This window comes from Monodon monoceros, unplaced genomic scaffold (assembly GCF_005190385.1).
Source record: "Monodon monoceros isolate NGI ecotype Baffin Bay Population unplaced genomic scaffold, NGI_Narwhal_1 Super_Scaffold_16, whole genome shotgun sequence".
In the NCBI taxonomy this organism is placed as follows: Eukaryota; Metazoa; Chordata; class Mammalia; order Artiodactyla; family Monodontidae; genus Monodon; species Monodon monoceros.
The window spans coordinates 71,156,230-71,168,550 of record NW_021703772.1 but is presented as its reverse complement, the minus strand read 5'-3'; the positions used below and the strand labels follow the sequence as shown (position 1 = coordinate 71,168,550).

The following is a 12,321-nucleotide window of genomic DNA, read 5'->3' as shown; positions in this document are numbered from 1 at the left end:
TACCAACAAAAGAGTAATAGGAGTTGACTTAACACGTTTAATGAAACTTCTGGCTGTTTTGTTGAAAACAGATTGTAGGAAACCAAAGGTGGAAGCGGGAAATATCATTTAGGAGGCTCTTGCAATAATTCAGGTGAATGAGGACGGTGGCTCCAACTAGGATGAGGACAGTAGACGAAGCAATTGGATCAAACTCCAAATAAATTTGAAGGTAGAGTCAACAAGATTTCCTGATGGATTAAATGTACAGTGTGAAAGAAAGAGGGGGGAGTCAAGGATCGTTTCAAGATTTTTGGTCCTAGCCACATGAAGGATGGAATTACCATGAGTTGAGAAGCAGAAAACTATGGCGAAGTACGTTTGGGAGAGTCCAGGTTACTCTGCTGATGTGCCCACTAACATATCAACTGACTCCTAGATCTCTCCATTTGGATGTTTACTAGAGAAATATAGCATGGTTGCTGGGCAGCATTGAGGGCCAGCTTGAAGTCTGTGATCATGAATTTAAAGTGAGATCCGGTAGCATAATTGTATGTTTTTCCCATTCCCATTCAGCTGTGCAGAGTGGACAGTTGGATTTTACCAGGACCATTATTGGCCAACCACCTCAAAGGAGAGATAAGGTGCAGGGGAATTGAGAGTGTGTCTAAGGAGTGACCACAATGTTTGAATTTAAGCTGAGGGGCCAGGTGAGAGAGGACATCAAGGGGATGAGGAACTGTACACAGAGGACAGGGTCAATTAATTGGAGATCCTGATGGGTTGGAAGAAATATTAGGGGAACTAGCAAGAGTGAGGTGAAAAGATTGGAAATGGTGAGCAGAGAATGGATTGCATGTAACTGAGACTATCGGCAATGATAACGTTTAAGGTATGACAAGAGTGTGAAGGTATGAGGAGGTAATTAAGAGGGAAGGGAACAAGATCGTTTCAGAAGCAGAGTTCAAGAAACTGAGAGTCCAGGGTACGGGAAGGATCATATATACGTATACATATGGGCTGAAATCATCAAGAAATAAGACAGGAGTGGTGTTGGAGACAGTGACACTGTGAACTAAACGAGAAATGAGGGATATGACCTGAACGTTTGTAGATGACAGCAATTAGGAGTAGTGAGTGACATAATCTAACCAAAATGAAGGAAATCTCAGCAATGATCTAATTGGAATATCATATTGCAAATTTCACCAGGAATATTTTAATGTGAATTTCCCAAAGAAAAGACATAAATGTTTGTTTGTATATATCATCTTTTCACTCATTCATTTATTGAGCATATACTATGAACCAGGCAAAACAAAACAAGTCACTTCCCTTCTGGAACTTAAATGCCAACAGAGGACCTTACCCTTGGGAGTATGGATATTTCAGCAGCTTTTATTATGTGGTTAGGGAAGGAAGGAAAGTAGTGAATGATGGCCAGGTGAATACACATCTGGTATTTAAGGCTTTTTAAATGTCAATACAGCACTGTAAAATACTGAGCTGAAGTTTTATCGTCACTAATCATATACACAAATTGTTTGCCTCTGCCCCACTACAAGTCAGAAGCGTTTTATGTTTTCTCTCAACATAGTCTCTTTCCTTCTCTCTCTTTTTTATAGGTTGGAAAGAAATCTAGTCTATGGATCCCCATATTTTAAGGTCCTTTTAGGATACATTTAAAAAATAACACAACAGAAAAATAATTTGAACCAGTGCCAAGGTCTGTTGCATACCTCACAGTGACTCATAGAGTTTCAATCATACCTCCAGAGCAAGATGGTTTGATATAAGAATAACAGACACTTCATATTTTTGAGACAGTAAAATGAAGACACAAGATTCACTTCAAATGTTTGATGTCTTGATTTCAACTACTCTGTAAATTATGTGAGTGATTGGAGATGTAAAGTGAGACATAAACTCTGACAGAGCAAGCAGGGGCACGGACAGGGCTGGTCAGACAGGAGGGGAAATATTTTTGACAATTCACTGTTTTCTACTTTGCTTAACTCCTTGGAAAATATTAGTGGCCAGCACTTTTGAGAGTCCTGAGTTAAAGAAAATTGAGCGTGTTCTAATTCAGTGAAGAATTGCCATGTGATTTTACTTGATTCTACACATTAAAACTTTACTGCATAAGAGGGAGGAAAGTTTTTATGGTATTTTGTTGACAAGCTTTCCTGTCTGGAAGAATTTCATGTGTGAGCTAGCATGGTGATTAAATTTTTATGTGAGCTAAGAAAACTGAAGTTTCTGAGGGTATGAATTTTAAAAAAACCTCTCATCCTATAACTTTAATGGACCATCTGTATTTTCTTCTTTGAGAAAATGTATTCGAGAAAAAATAACTTGCTTTTCCCTATTAAGGTGAGTTTCAAAATTGGTGGGGTGATGTCAAAAACACTGGGGTTTTTTCTCAAAATACGTGACTCTTCCTTCCCTTAAAATTCTCCCAAGACATCTGTGAGAGGAATCTGGACACACCTATTTTTAAAAAACTCTCCAGATGATTCTGAAATGTCAAGGAACACTGGTTCAGTATATGCTAAGTATTGGCATAGAGTGCATATGGGTCATTTATTTGTCATTTTAAAGGATCAAAATTAGAATTTTATTCATCTGCTATTATGTAACTCTGTTTAGAGCAAATATTAGAGCTGTTTAGAGCAAATATTAGAGCTTTACTGCTTTATAAAAGTTTATTTTTTTCATTCCTGTCCTAACTTAGAGCTTCATCTTGTGTGTGTGTGTGTGTGCGTGTGTGTGTTTCTTTGTAAGTAAAGGCAAAAAGGGGGGATGATAATGATATTTAGGAACTGAAATAAAAAAGAGTTGGCAATTGGTCATCCACTGTTGATTGAGTTATAAAACGGTGACATAGAGGGAAAACATAGCAACCCTGTAGGTATGGATCTTATTTTAAAGGAAGAATTCTGTCTTCAGGCACTAATTTACAAAGACAAGGCAAAAGAAAAATAAATGTATTTATGTACATATATGACATAAAACCAGTGGAAAATTTCCTTGGTTCTCAAAAGCAGAAAATCTACAAAGTGGTTCCTGGTGTGCTTTGGTGTTTATTCCCTTGAGTTATGATTTAGTCTCATTAAGCCGGTGGAGTTAGTTCTCATAGCTATTACTCGTTGGCAATTTAAACTTAATTTTTTTTCAGGCAGAGAAGAGGGAAGCTTAATTGTACGACTCATGAAGCCTTTTCAGTAGAATTAAAATTTTGCAGGTGACAGTGCTATTGTTGGTTATTACTATAAAAACAACCTTTATGATCAGGTTTATGATTTTTCTACATTCTGCCCCACCTTCCGGGAAGAATATCTGCAAATAAGGTGAACAAAATTTATGTTTTGGATATAATTTTTTATATCCATTAATGCAGAGAGATTTTCTTTGGATAAGCACTGTCTCTACCAACAAAGGAGAGCGCATTTAACAGCCTAAAACATATCTTAGTTTTTAAATACCAAAGAAATGCAAAAAGAAAACCCAGCAGTGAAATATCATACTTCATAAGCCGAGATGATCAGCTGGAGAATGTTTCCAGAGTCCTTCTGTAGTACCCCTACTGTAGCTCCAGGAATGAGTTTTGCATAATTCTGTAAACGAAGAAGAATAAGTCAATCTTTGCTCACTGTAATTGAGAAGCATTAAGTGTGGGTTCAACCTGCTTGTTGAGATCCCCTCTCTTTAACTGGCCAGGAGAAACAGGCTCCAGATAATAAACGGGTGTTTCTCCTGAAACTGTAGCCCTGTCTGGTGCTGCTTCCCGTGCTCAGGTGGAAAAATGAAAAGGCCAGAGCTGCTGCTGGGGAAGTCCAGCCCCTGTGGTGGCCTTAGTCTAGGGCTGTGATTTACATCACAATGGGACTCAAGTCTCAAATAGAAATAACACTTATATAACATCTTCCATTCGTGGAGCAACCTTTGTCTAAAAAGTTCTGAGCATACTACCAGGAACTCTCTTCTCTTTTTTGTAGCATTGCAGAAACTAAGGTTTGGGTCACGTGGGTCCTCACTGCTCTCAGGTCGCCCTGCAGGTCATTCAGTCCAGAGGTCTTAATTGTCAATCATTGTCAATCGCTTGGTGGAGCAAAGGAGTGAACTGTTTGGATGCTTGCTGTTAACTCCCCCTTTCCTAGAAGTAATGAGTACACTTTTAGGGATGTCAGCATGGCACTGGGGTGGGTTGGGATCGCTCCCCACACATCATGACCCTCTGAATCAGCACCTACCTTTAAACTATCTGCATTCTCCACCTACGTTGCTTCCCCTGAGATGTCATTCCTACCAGAGGAGAACTCACAATATTAGCTCATTCCTTCAGGTACCAAACATGGCCAAGGACTGAAGCGTTTCAAAGAAGGCAGCTTTCTAGACAGCTGAAAATTACCCCTTCCTTAAGTTTTATGTTTTAAAACTTTATTTTCAAACAGAAGGTTTTCGAAAATGTACAGGACACATTCTTGTCTTCATAAAGAAAGACATTCAAGCATACCTTGACTTTTTTCTGGAAGAAATAGTCATACATATCAATATTAACTATAACTCTATAATCGTCAAAGGCTTCTATCCGTAGAATTTGCAGATAGATCACATCCTTACCAAGTGGACCCCAACTGCTATGCTTTCGTTTCATTTATTTGTTTTTAGTTTCTGTCTTCTCCTTGTTAAGCTGTAAGGTATCGCTTGCCTACCAATTCACTCATTTATTCGTTTGCTGTTGCATATTCACCAACATCAGTTCAGTAGGCTTAATATGCCGTGCTACATCAAGAAGAAACGATCACTCATTTTGTCAGCTGTTCTCTTCTAAAGTTTCCGTGTATTGTGAAATCCGATGACTGAATTTATCACAATTGTAGGCAAAAAAAGAAAACTAAGCTTTGAGTGAAGAATTTAGGGCATCTCCTAAAGTTCAAGCATAATGATATCCTATCTTATTCCAAAGAAGATTTAAGTAGTTTAGAAAATGCACAAAACTAAATCAGAATTAATAATCATGATAGTAAGTAAATAAATCAGGATGAGGAGAACCCAAGGGAGGAACAAATGAAGCCAGGGTGATGTGGGAACACCAACATGTTTTGGGAGGTCCCGGGCACTTGCAAGAGGTGGGCACCCGGCTCAAATCCAAACCTTCTACTCCTCATTTATGGAAAAATGGGCTTTGGTTTTAATTTGTGGGTTTTGCAATGTTCTACTTATTTCACCATTCATAATTGTGTTTAAGTTTGAAGTTGATGGAAAGCTGAACTGTTAAAAAAGTGTCAGTCGTCCATCTGCCTTGACACTGTGTTTTATTATTGAAGGGGCTGTGGATAATAATCCAGGTAACATCCCTCCCGTTACTTTGGGCCCCTCCATCACTGCCTATTGAGGTGGGTCCCCAAGTCAGATAGAGCTTGTCAAATACGAGGAAGGCACTGGTTCATCGACTCACTTTTCAAATAAACACATGTCAAAAGGGCCATGAAGCGTGAGAGCTGTGGTTAACAGCAAATACCTAAATGGGAACTTGAATTTCACTCAAGTGGAGCTGGAATATGTGTAAATTTGACTGGTTCCAGAAGAGAAGGCAGAGGGAAACTTTAGAGTTTGACAAAGAAAGGTTTAGAGCCTTTTGAAAAGGAATTTCAAGGCCCTTAGCTTTGCATGAAACTGCTATCCTTGAAAAATGTCCTGGTATCCCCCAGGCCAAGACATAATGGGTATTTTCCAGACGCAATAGTTCAAGGGGCCTCCAGATTCTGGGTTAATTCTTGGTTAACAAAGCCAAATCCATCTACTTCCTAAAGCATAATTACGATCCTGCATGTGGTATGACATTTGGCTTTTGGCTACTAGGACGAATGGTTTAACATTAATCACATTTGTTGATCGTCACCAGAGTGAGGGTACAAAGGAGTTGGCATCTAGGAGAAGTACCCAGGATGACACTGATCATTGTGGAGAGGAAGACTATTAATTAATTTCTGGATGCTGATTCCCCCCAAAAGCATTGCAAATAACTAACTAAGAACATGGACAATTTGGCTTCTTGATCTAACACTGTAAAAACATTACACTTTAAATCTTGTAGTATTACGATTACTGTAAATATCATGTGTCAAATTCATTTCTGTCACTAAAGCCCTAAAGTGTTATTATAAATTGTCCTGATTAAACATGTTTAATGTTAGAAAAAGGATGATTTTGCATGCCTGGGTGTGATAAATTATAGCAGTGTGACCGGAAAAGAGAACTCTTGGGTATTAGAAATGATGAACTCTGAAGACGCGACGTGGCATGAGCTGAGTAGAAATGCAAACTCCTATGCTTGGACTTGAATTTCTTGGGCTTACGTTCCCTGTTCTCTGTCCATGGATTATCTTAATTATGGATTTTCTCCCTTTCCTCCCCACCATGCCACCCAGGAGTTCCTGAGGTTGCTTTTCTCACTCGTGTTTGCAAGGTTGGCTTTTTCTGTTCACCTTCGTTTCCTTAACTTCTTTCATCAAGCCCTATTTTTTCGTTCACATTGCCCCAACCTCAAAAAAGATTTTGTATTTGTCCAACAGTCTGCATTTGCTCCCTAGAAATCTCCTGTTTGTCAAGGCTAGAGGATCAGAAGTGGACAGGCCGCGATTTAGCGGGCAGGCATCGAAGGCTTCAGGAGATAGTACCTGGATTCACACCTGCACACTTGAGGTTCCTCTCAGAGAGCGTCTGTAAGTTCAGGGCCTCTGGGCGTCCGGCTGCCAGAAATCAGGGGTGCACTCCTGCTGGGCTGAGGGCAGGGGAGCCGCAGCCCCACATACCTGCAGTCCCAGGTAGCTGTAGACCGGCTGTTGGTTGGTTTTCTCTTTAAAGAGACTCAGGTTGAGGACCTTGGCAGCCTCTAGGCTGCTCTTGGTGCTATACTGCTGTTCTCCCCATGGAAGACACAGCTGCCGATGGGGCCTTCATTCCTGCTTTGACTGCACTTCCTGTTGGGTTCACTCTCACCTCCAGGTTCAGAGTCTGGCTCTGTTCTGGGATACAGTTTATAATTGGCTGTATCCTTGCTGGGCATTGTGATTGGGTTTTTGCCTTGGATGGTGACTCGAACGTGCCCTCATGTCCTCCTCTGGTGACATTTCTGCTGTAGCATCATGGGTTCCTCGCCACCTCAGACCTGTCAGCCACCATTTTACACAGACCACACTTCTCATGTGCCTCGTCAGAGGGGGGGGAAGTCAGAAGTCAACTGGCCGTATATCTGCTAGTAGCATTTTAATAAAGAATTTGTAAAACCAAATATTTAGAGCAACCTGCTGCTTCTCTTTAGACTTTGTGCTTGCTTAACTCTTTCTATGGAGTCTCACTGATGTGGAGGGATTTTATGCTCAGCGCCGTTTATTTTCAACATTATATGATTAACCAACGCCACTGTTCTTGTTCTTTAACTATACTTACTAAATATTTTTTTGCTAAAATTTTTTTTTTTTTTTTTTTTTTTCGGTACGCGGGCCTCTCACTGTTGTGGCCTCTCCCGCTGCAGAGCACAGGCTCCAGACGCGCAGGCTCAGCGGCCATGGCTCACGGGCCCAGTCACTCCGCCGCATGTGGGATCTTCCCGGACTGGGGCACGAACCCGCGTCCCCTGCATCGGCAGGCGGACTCTCAACCACTGCGCCACCAGGGAAGCCCGATATATAGTTTTTGATTTATTTATTCTACTTATTTTTGGCTGCATTGGGTCTTCGTTGCTGCACGCAGGCTTTTCTCTAGTTGTGATGAGCGGGGGCTACTCTTCGTTGCTGTGCGCAGACTTCTCATTGTGGTGGCTTCTCTTGTTACGGAGCACAGGCTCTAGGTGCACGGGCTTCAGTAGCTGTGGAGCGCAGGCTCAGTAGTTGTGGTGCACGGGCTTAGTTGCTCCGCGGCATGTGGGATCTTCCCGGACCAGGGCTCGAACCTGTGTCCCCTGCATTGGCAGGCGGATTCTTAACCACTGTGCCACCAGGGAAGTCCCTAACCTTTAAAGATTTTAAGCCTTCATTTTACCTGGAAAAGTGAGTACCTTGCCTGGTCACAGGGCTAATAAGTGGTAAAAACAGGCCTTGACTTTAAAGCAAGCGCTCACTGGGCTCTACGTGCTCACTGTGCAAATGCCAACAGCCATGGTGGGGCGGGGGTTGGTCTCATTGGGAAGTTAAGGTACTAATGCCTGGTATTTATATATATAGGGGTTTAGAGATTATAGAACACTTTCCTACTCAAAGCAAAAAGAAAGGAAGAAAAAGCTTTGTGTCCGTAATCACTTTCACATTGAAAGGCTACATCTTGAAAGAAACGTAAGAAGTCGTGAAACCATAGAGGCAAAAACATTTTTTTTTCCCTGGGGGACTGTACTGTACCTTTTATCTGGTCAAAGAAAAACAGCTCTTTGCAGGTGAAAGCCCGCTTTTGTCAGGAAGTGTGCTTCTTCCAGAGCTGGGGGCCGGCTGGGTTGGCTGAAATAAGTCCTTCTGAAGGTAATCAGTAGGCTTTCTTCCCGTGAGGTCTTTCATTTTTGTGAGGTTTTATTCTCCTGTTCATTATCGATAAACGCAGGGCTCCCAGTATTATGCAGAAGTTTACCCCCAGGCTCGACTGTGTTACTAGGACTCCCAAGATTCCAAAAAGAATATGTAATTGTTTCTGGCACTAGGTAGCGTGAATGTCTGTCTCTGGGTTGCCTGATATCGGCTTTGCCTTCAGGCTTTTAATTGTCAGCATTCCACAGTCAGACCGGCAGCGATGGGGGTGTACTAATTAGATCAGGTGCTTGATCTTGAAGTCTGTACCAGCGATGACTAGGTAGTCGGCTTCGGAACTTTTGAGCACTCCCTGTCTTTCTCCCAGTCTGCCCTGGAATGTAATTATCTTGTCAGCCGAGAAGCTGCAGCGCACAGCTGAACGAGTGGTCGGCAGCAGTCACAGTGTGATAAGGGAAGACAAATGGCCCACCGTGCGTGACTGTTCTGAGACAAACAAATGCACAGAGAGGCATTGGAGAATGGAGGCTGAGAGAACAGAGGGCCTACACTGAGTATTTGTTCCTGAAGATACTTCAGATCTTCTCTTAATAAGATTACCCTGCCTTTTTTTTTTTTTCTTTTTTGCGGTACTCGGGCCTCTCACTGTTGTGGCCTCTCCCGTTGCGGAGCACAGGCTCCGGACGCGCAGGCTCAGTGGCCATGACTCACGGGCCCAGCCGCTCCGCAGCATGTGGGATCTTCCCGGACCGGGGCACGAACCCGTGTCCCCTCCATTGGCAGGCAGATTCTCAACCACTGCGTCACCAGGGAAGCCCCCCTGTCCATTTTAAGATCAGATATTTTTAAAACTATTGAATTGTATGAGTTTTTTATATATTTCGGTTATTAACCCTTTATCGGGTTGCAAATATTTTCTCCTATTCTTTGGTTGCCTTTTCATTTTGTTGATGGTTTCCCTTGCTGTGCAGAGGTGTTTTAGTTTGATGTAGTCCCTTTTATTCAGTTTAATTTTTGTTGCCTTTGCCTTTGGAGTCAGATCCAAACAATTATTGCCAAGACTGATGTCAAGAGGAGCTTACCACCTATGTTATCTTCTAGGAGTTTTATAGTCTTAGGTTTTACATTTAAGTCTTTAATCCATTTTGAGTTAATTTTTGTATATTGTGGAAGATAGTGGTCTAGTTTCATCCTTTCACACGTGGATGTCCAGTTTTCCCAGCACCGTTTATTGAAGAGATGGTCCTTTTCCCATTGTATATTCTTGGCTCCTTCATTATAGATTGATTGACCACACATGAGTAGGTTTATTTCTATCATATGATCCAGCAATTCCACTTCTGGGTATTTATCCAAAGAAAATGAAAACACTAATTTGAAAAGATACATGCACTCCATGTTCATTGCAGCATTATTACAATAGCCAAGATATGGAAGCAACCTAAGGGCCCATCAATGCCTGAATGGATAAAGAAGATATTGTATACATATACAATGGAATATTACTCAGTGATGAAAATGAAAGGAATCTTGCCATTTGCTGCAAGAATGGACCTTGAGGGCATTATGCTAAGTTAAACAAGTCAGACAGAGAAAGACAAATACCATATGATTTCACTTACACATGGAATCTAAAAACAAACAAAACTAATCAAATCAGAACAAAATAAACAAACAAAAAAGCCAAGTTCATAGATTCAGGGAACAGATTGGTGATTGTCAGGGGTGGGGAGGTGAGGGTGGGGGCAGGAAGTGGGAGTGATATGAGTGAAGGAATCCAAAGGTATAAACTTTCAGTTATAAAATAAGTCATGGGACGTAATGTACAGCATGGTAACTATAGTTAATAATACTGTATTGCATATTTGAAAGTTGTTAAGATAGTAAATCTTAAAAGTTCCCATCACAAGAAAAAAATGTTGTAACAGTGAGATGCCAGGCGGTAACTAGACTTATTGTGGTGACCTCTTTGGGCTGTGTATACAAATATTGAATTGTTATGTTGTACAGACAAAACGAACATAATGTTATATGTCAATTATACCTCAATAAAAAAAAAAAGAAAAGAAAAAAATGCAAAATCTCAGGCCTCAGCCCAGACCTCCTAAATCAGAGTCTATATTTTAACAGCCTCCCTGGGTGACTGGAGAAACCAAGGGAGATTTTTAAAAATACTGATGCCTGGGTCTCAGCCCCCGAGATACTGATTTAATTGGATCAGGGTGTGACCTGGGCCTTGGGTTTTTTAGAAAGCTTCTTAGATGATTCTAATGAGCGCCAAAGTTTAAGAATGTCTGGTCCACACCATTCTTGTTGTCAAGAGGATGCTTCCAGGAATAGCTCTGGCAATTTGGAAAATAAAGGTGTTATGTTTTTAAAACTATACACCTGTAACCCATATGGGGTCCTCAGTTTGTCATACACCTGTGACATCTATTTTCTACTCAACAACAAAAGTGGTGGTTTTGAATGCCTTCTATCCATGGAATAGCACTAAGACTGGGGGGTCTTGTTTTAGCCTACCTTTCCCACTCCATCCCCTTCTACCCCAGCTCACATCAGGCTGACAAACCTCTTTGCAGTTTGTCAAACACACTGAGCACTGAGTACTTTGCTACCTCAGGGCCTTTGCACACTCCTTCTCCTCTTGACTGCTCTTAACCTTCAGGTTGCTGCTTTATTCATCACTTCTTAAAAAGGGTCTTCCCTGAAGATCCTATGGAAGTAAGGTCTCACACTCTCCTCTTCCATTATTCCCCATTGCTGTACTCTCTGTTCCATTTTTCTTAGTAATTCTTTCAAAGCTTTTAGTATGTGGCCCAAATATTGCATGAACATACTAAAACATAAAAAATTATTTGCTGTTTAGAAATTCAAATTTAATTGGACATCCTGTATTTTTATGTGCTAAATCTGGCAACCCTATAGAAGAAGTATGCCAAACCCTGAATTAGTGAATAAAATGTGCCCAAATTGTTCAAGCTCAACAAAATTTTCTGTTTCAAAAATTTTCTGACTACTTTTTGAAGATTCAAGACCGTAAGGGCAACAAGATACTGAACAATGTTGTAACTAACAGTGGTCCCGTTGTAGCCTAGTTTGAGCTCTTTCAGATAATGAGCCATAAAGTTAAAACATATAATACTCTCAAATTTCTCTTATGTTTGGGAGCTGTCAGTTTAACTTGTCCTTTGTGCCTTGATGTCCTCTGTAATTGTGTGAAAGGCTGTGCCATGTGGAGAATGCATGGGTACAGTTAAACTCCGCATGCTGGTCCAAGAAGGGGTAAGCTTCCTTTAATCATAGCTGTAATTTGGTCCAGCCTCACAGATACAGAGTGGCCACCTGCAGCCATAGGAAAGGCTTCTGGGGATAGATAGGTAACTGAGTGCCCTCACACTGTGGACCCTCCGAGGAAGGGAAGTGTAGGTACACAGCTTTGAGCACTTTGCAGCATGGAGAAGAGCCTTTGAAGGAGCTGAGTTTGTTCACAGATGTCAGAGTCCTCACCAGTAGGGCACTTTCAGGGATAAGAAAAGGGGTACTAGAAATAATTTGTTGGTCCTATTAAAGATGTTGCATGAATGTATAAAAAAGTAACCAAGTATCATTGGAATATGTAAAAAAGTGACCTGCTAGGTAAAAGTGTAGTAATTTTGGATGTTCTGGGGCTGCTAGGGACGGGCAGCAAGTTTGCTTTTATTTTAAAACACACACCCTCTAAGTCTGGCAACCACAGATTCAGAATTCTGTAGAATGACCCTGATTTCATCTAATGCTATTCTTATTATTAAAAGTGGTTGTTCGACATATAACTAAGTGC

The 12,321-nt window shown here is 41.2% G+C and overlaps 1 protein-coding gene across 6 annotated transcripts in view; it reads right to left on the bottom strand.

Moving 5' to 3' along the window:
* The window catches only part of ITGB6 (integrin subunit beta 6), a 69,936-nt gene that overhangs the window by 32,519 nt on the left and 25,096 nt on the right, over positions 1-12,321 (bottom strand). For all 6 annotated transcript variants that reach the window (XM_029225946.1, XM_029225944.1, XM_029225945.1 and 3 more), the window contains one exon: positions 3,507-3,596. In XM_029225946.1, the coding sequence (XP_029081779.1) occupies positions 3,507-3,596 (90 nt within the window). The remainder of the gene's footprint in view (positions 1-3,506; positions 3,597-12,321) is intronic.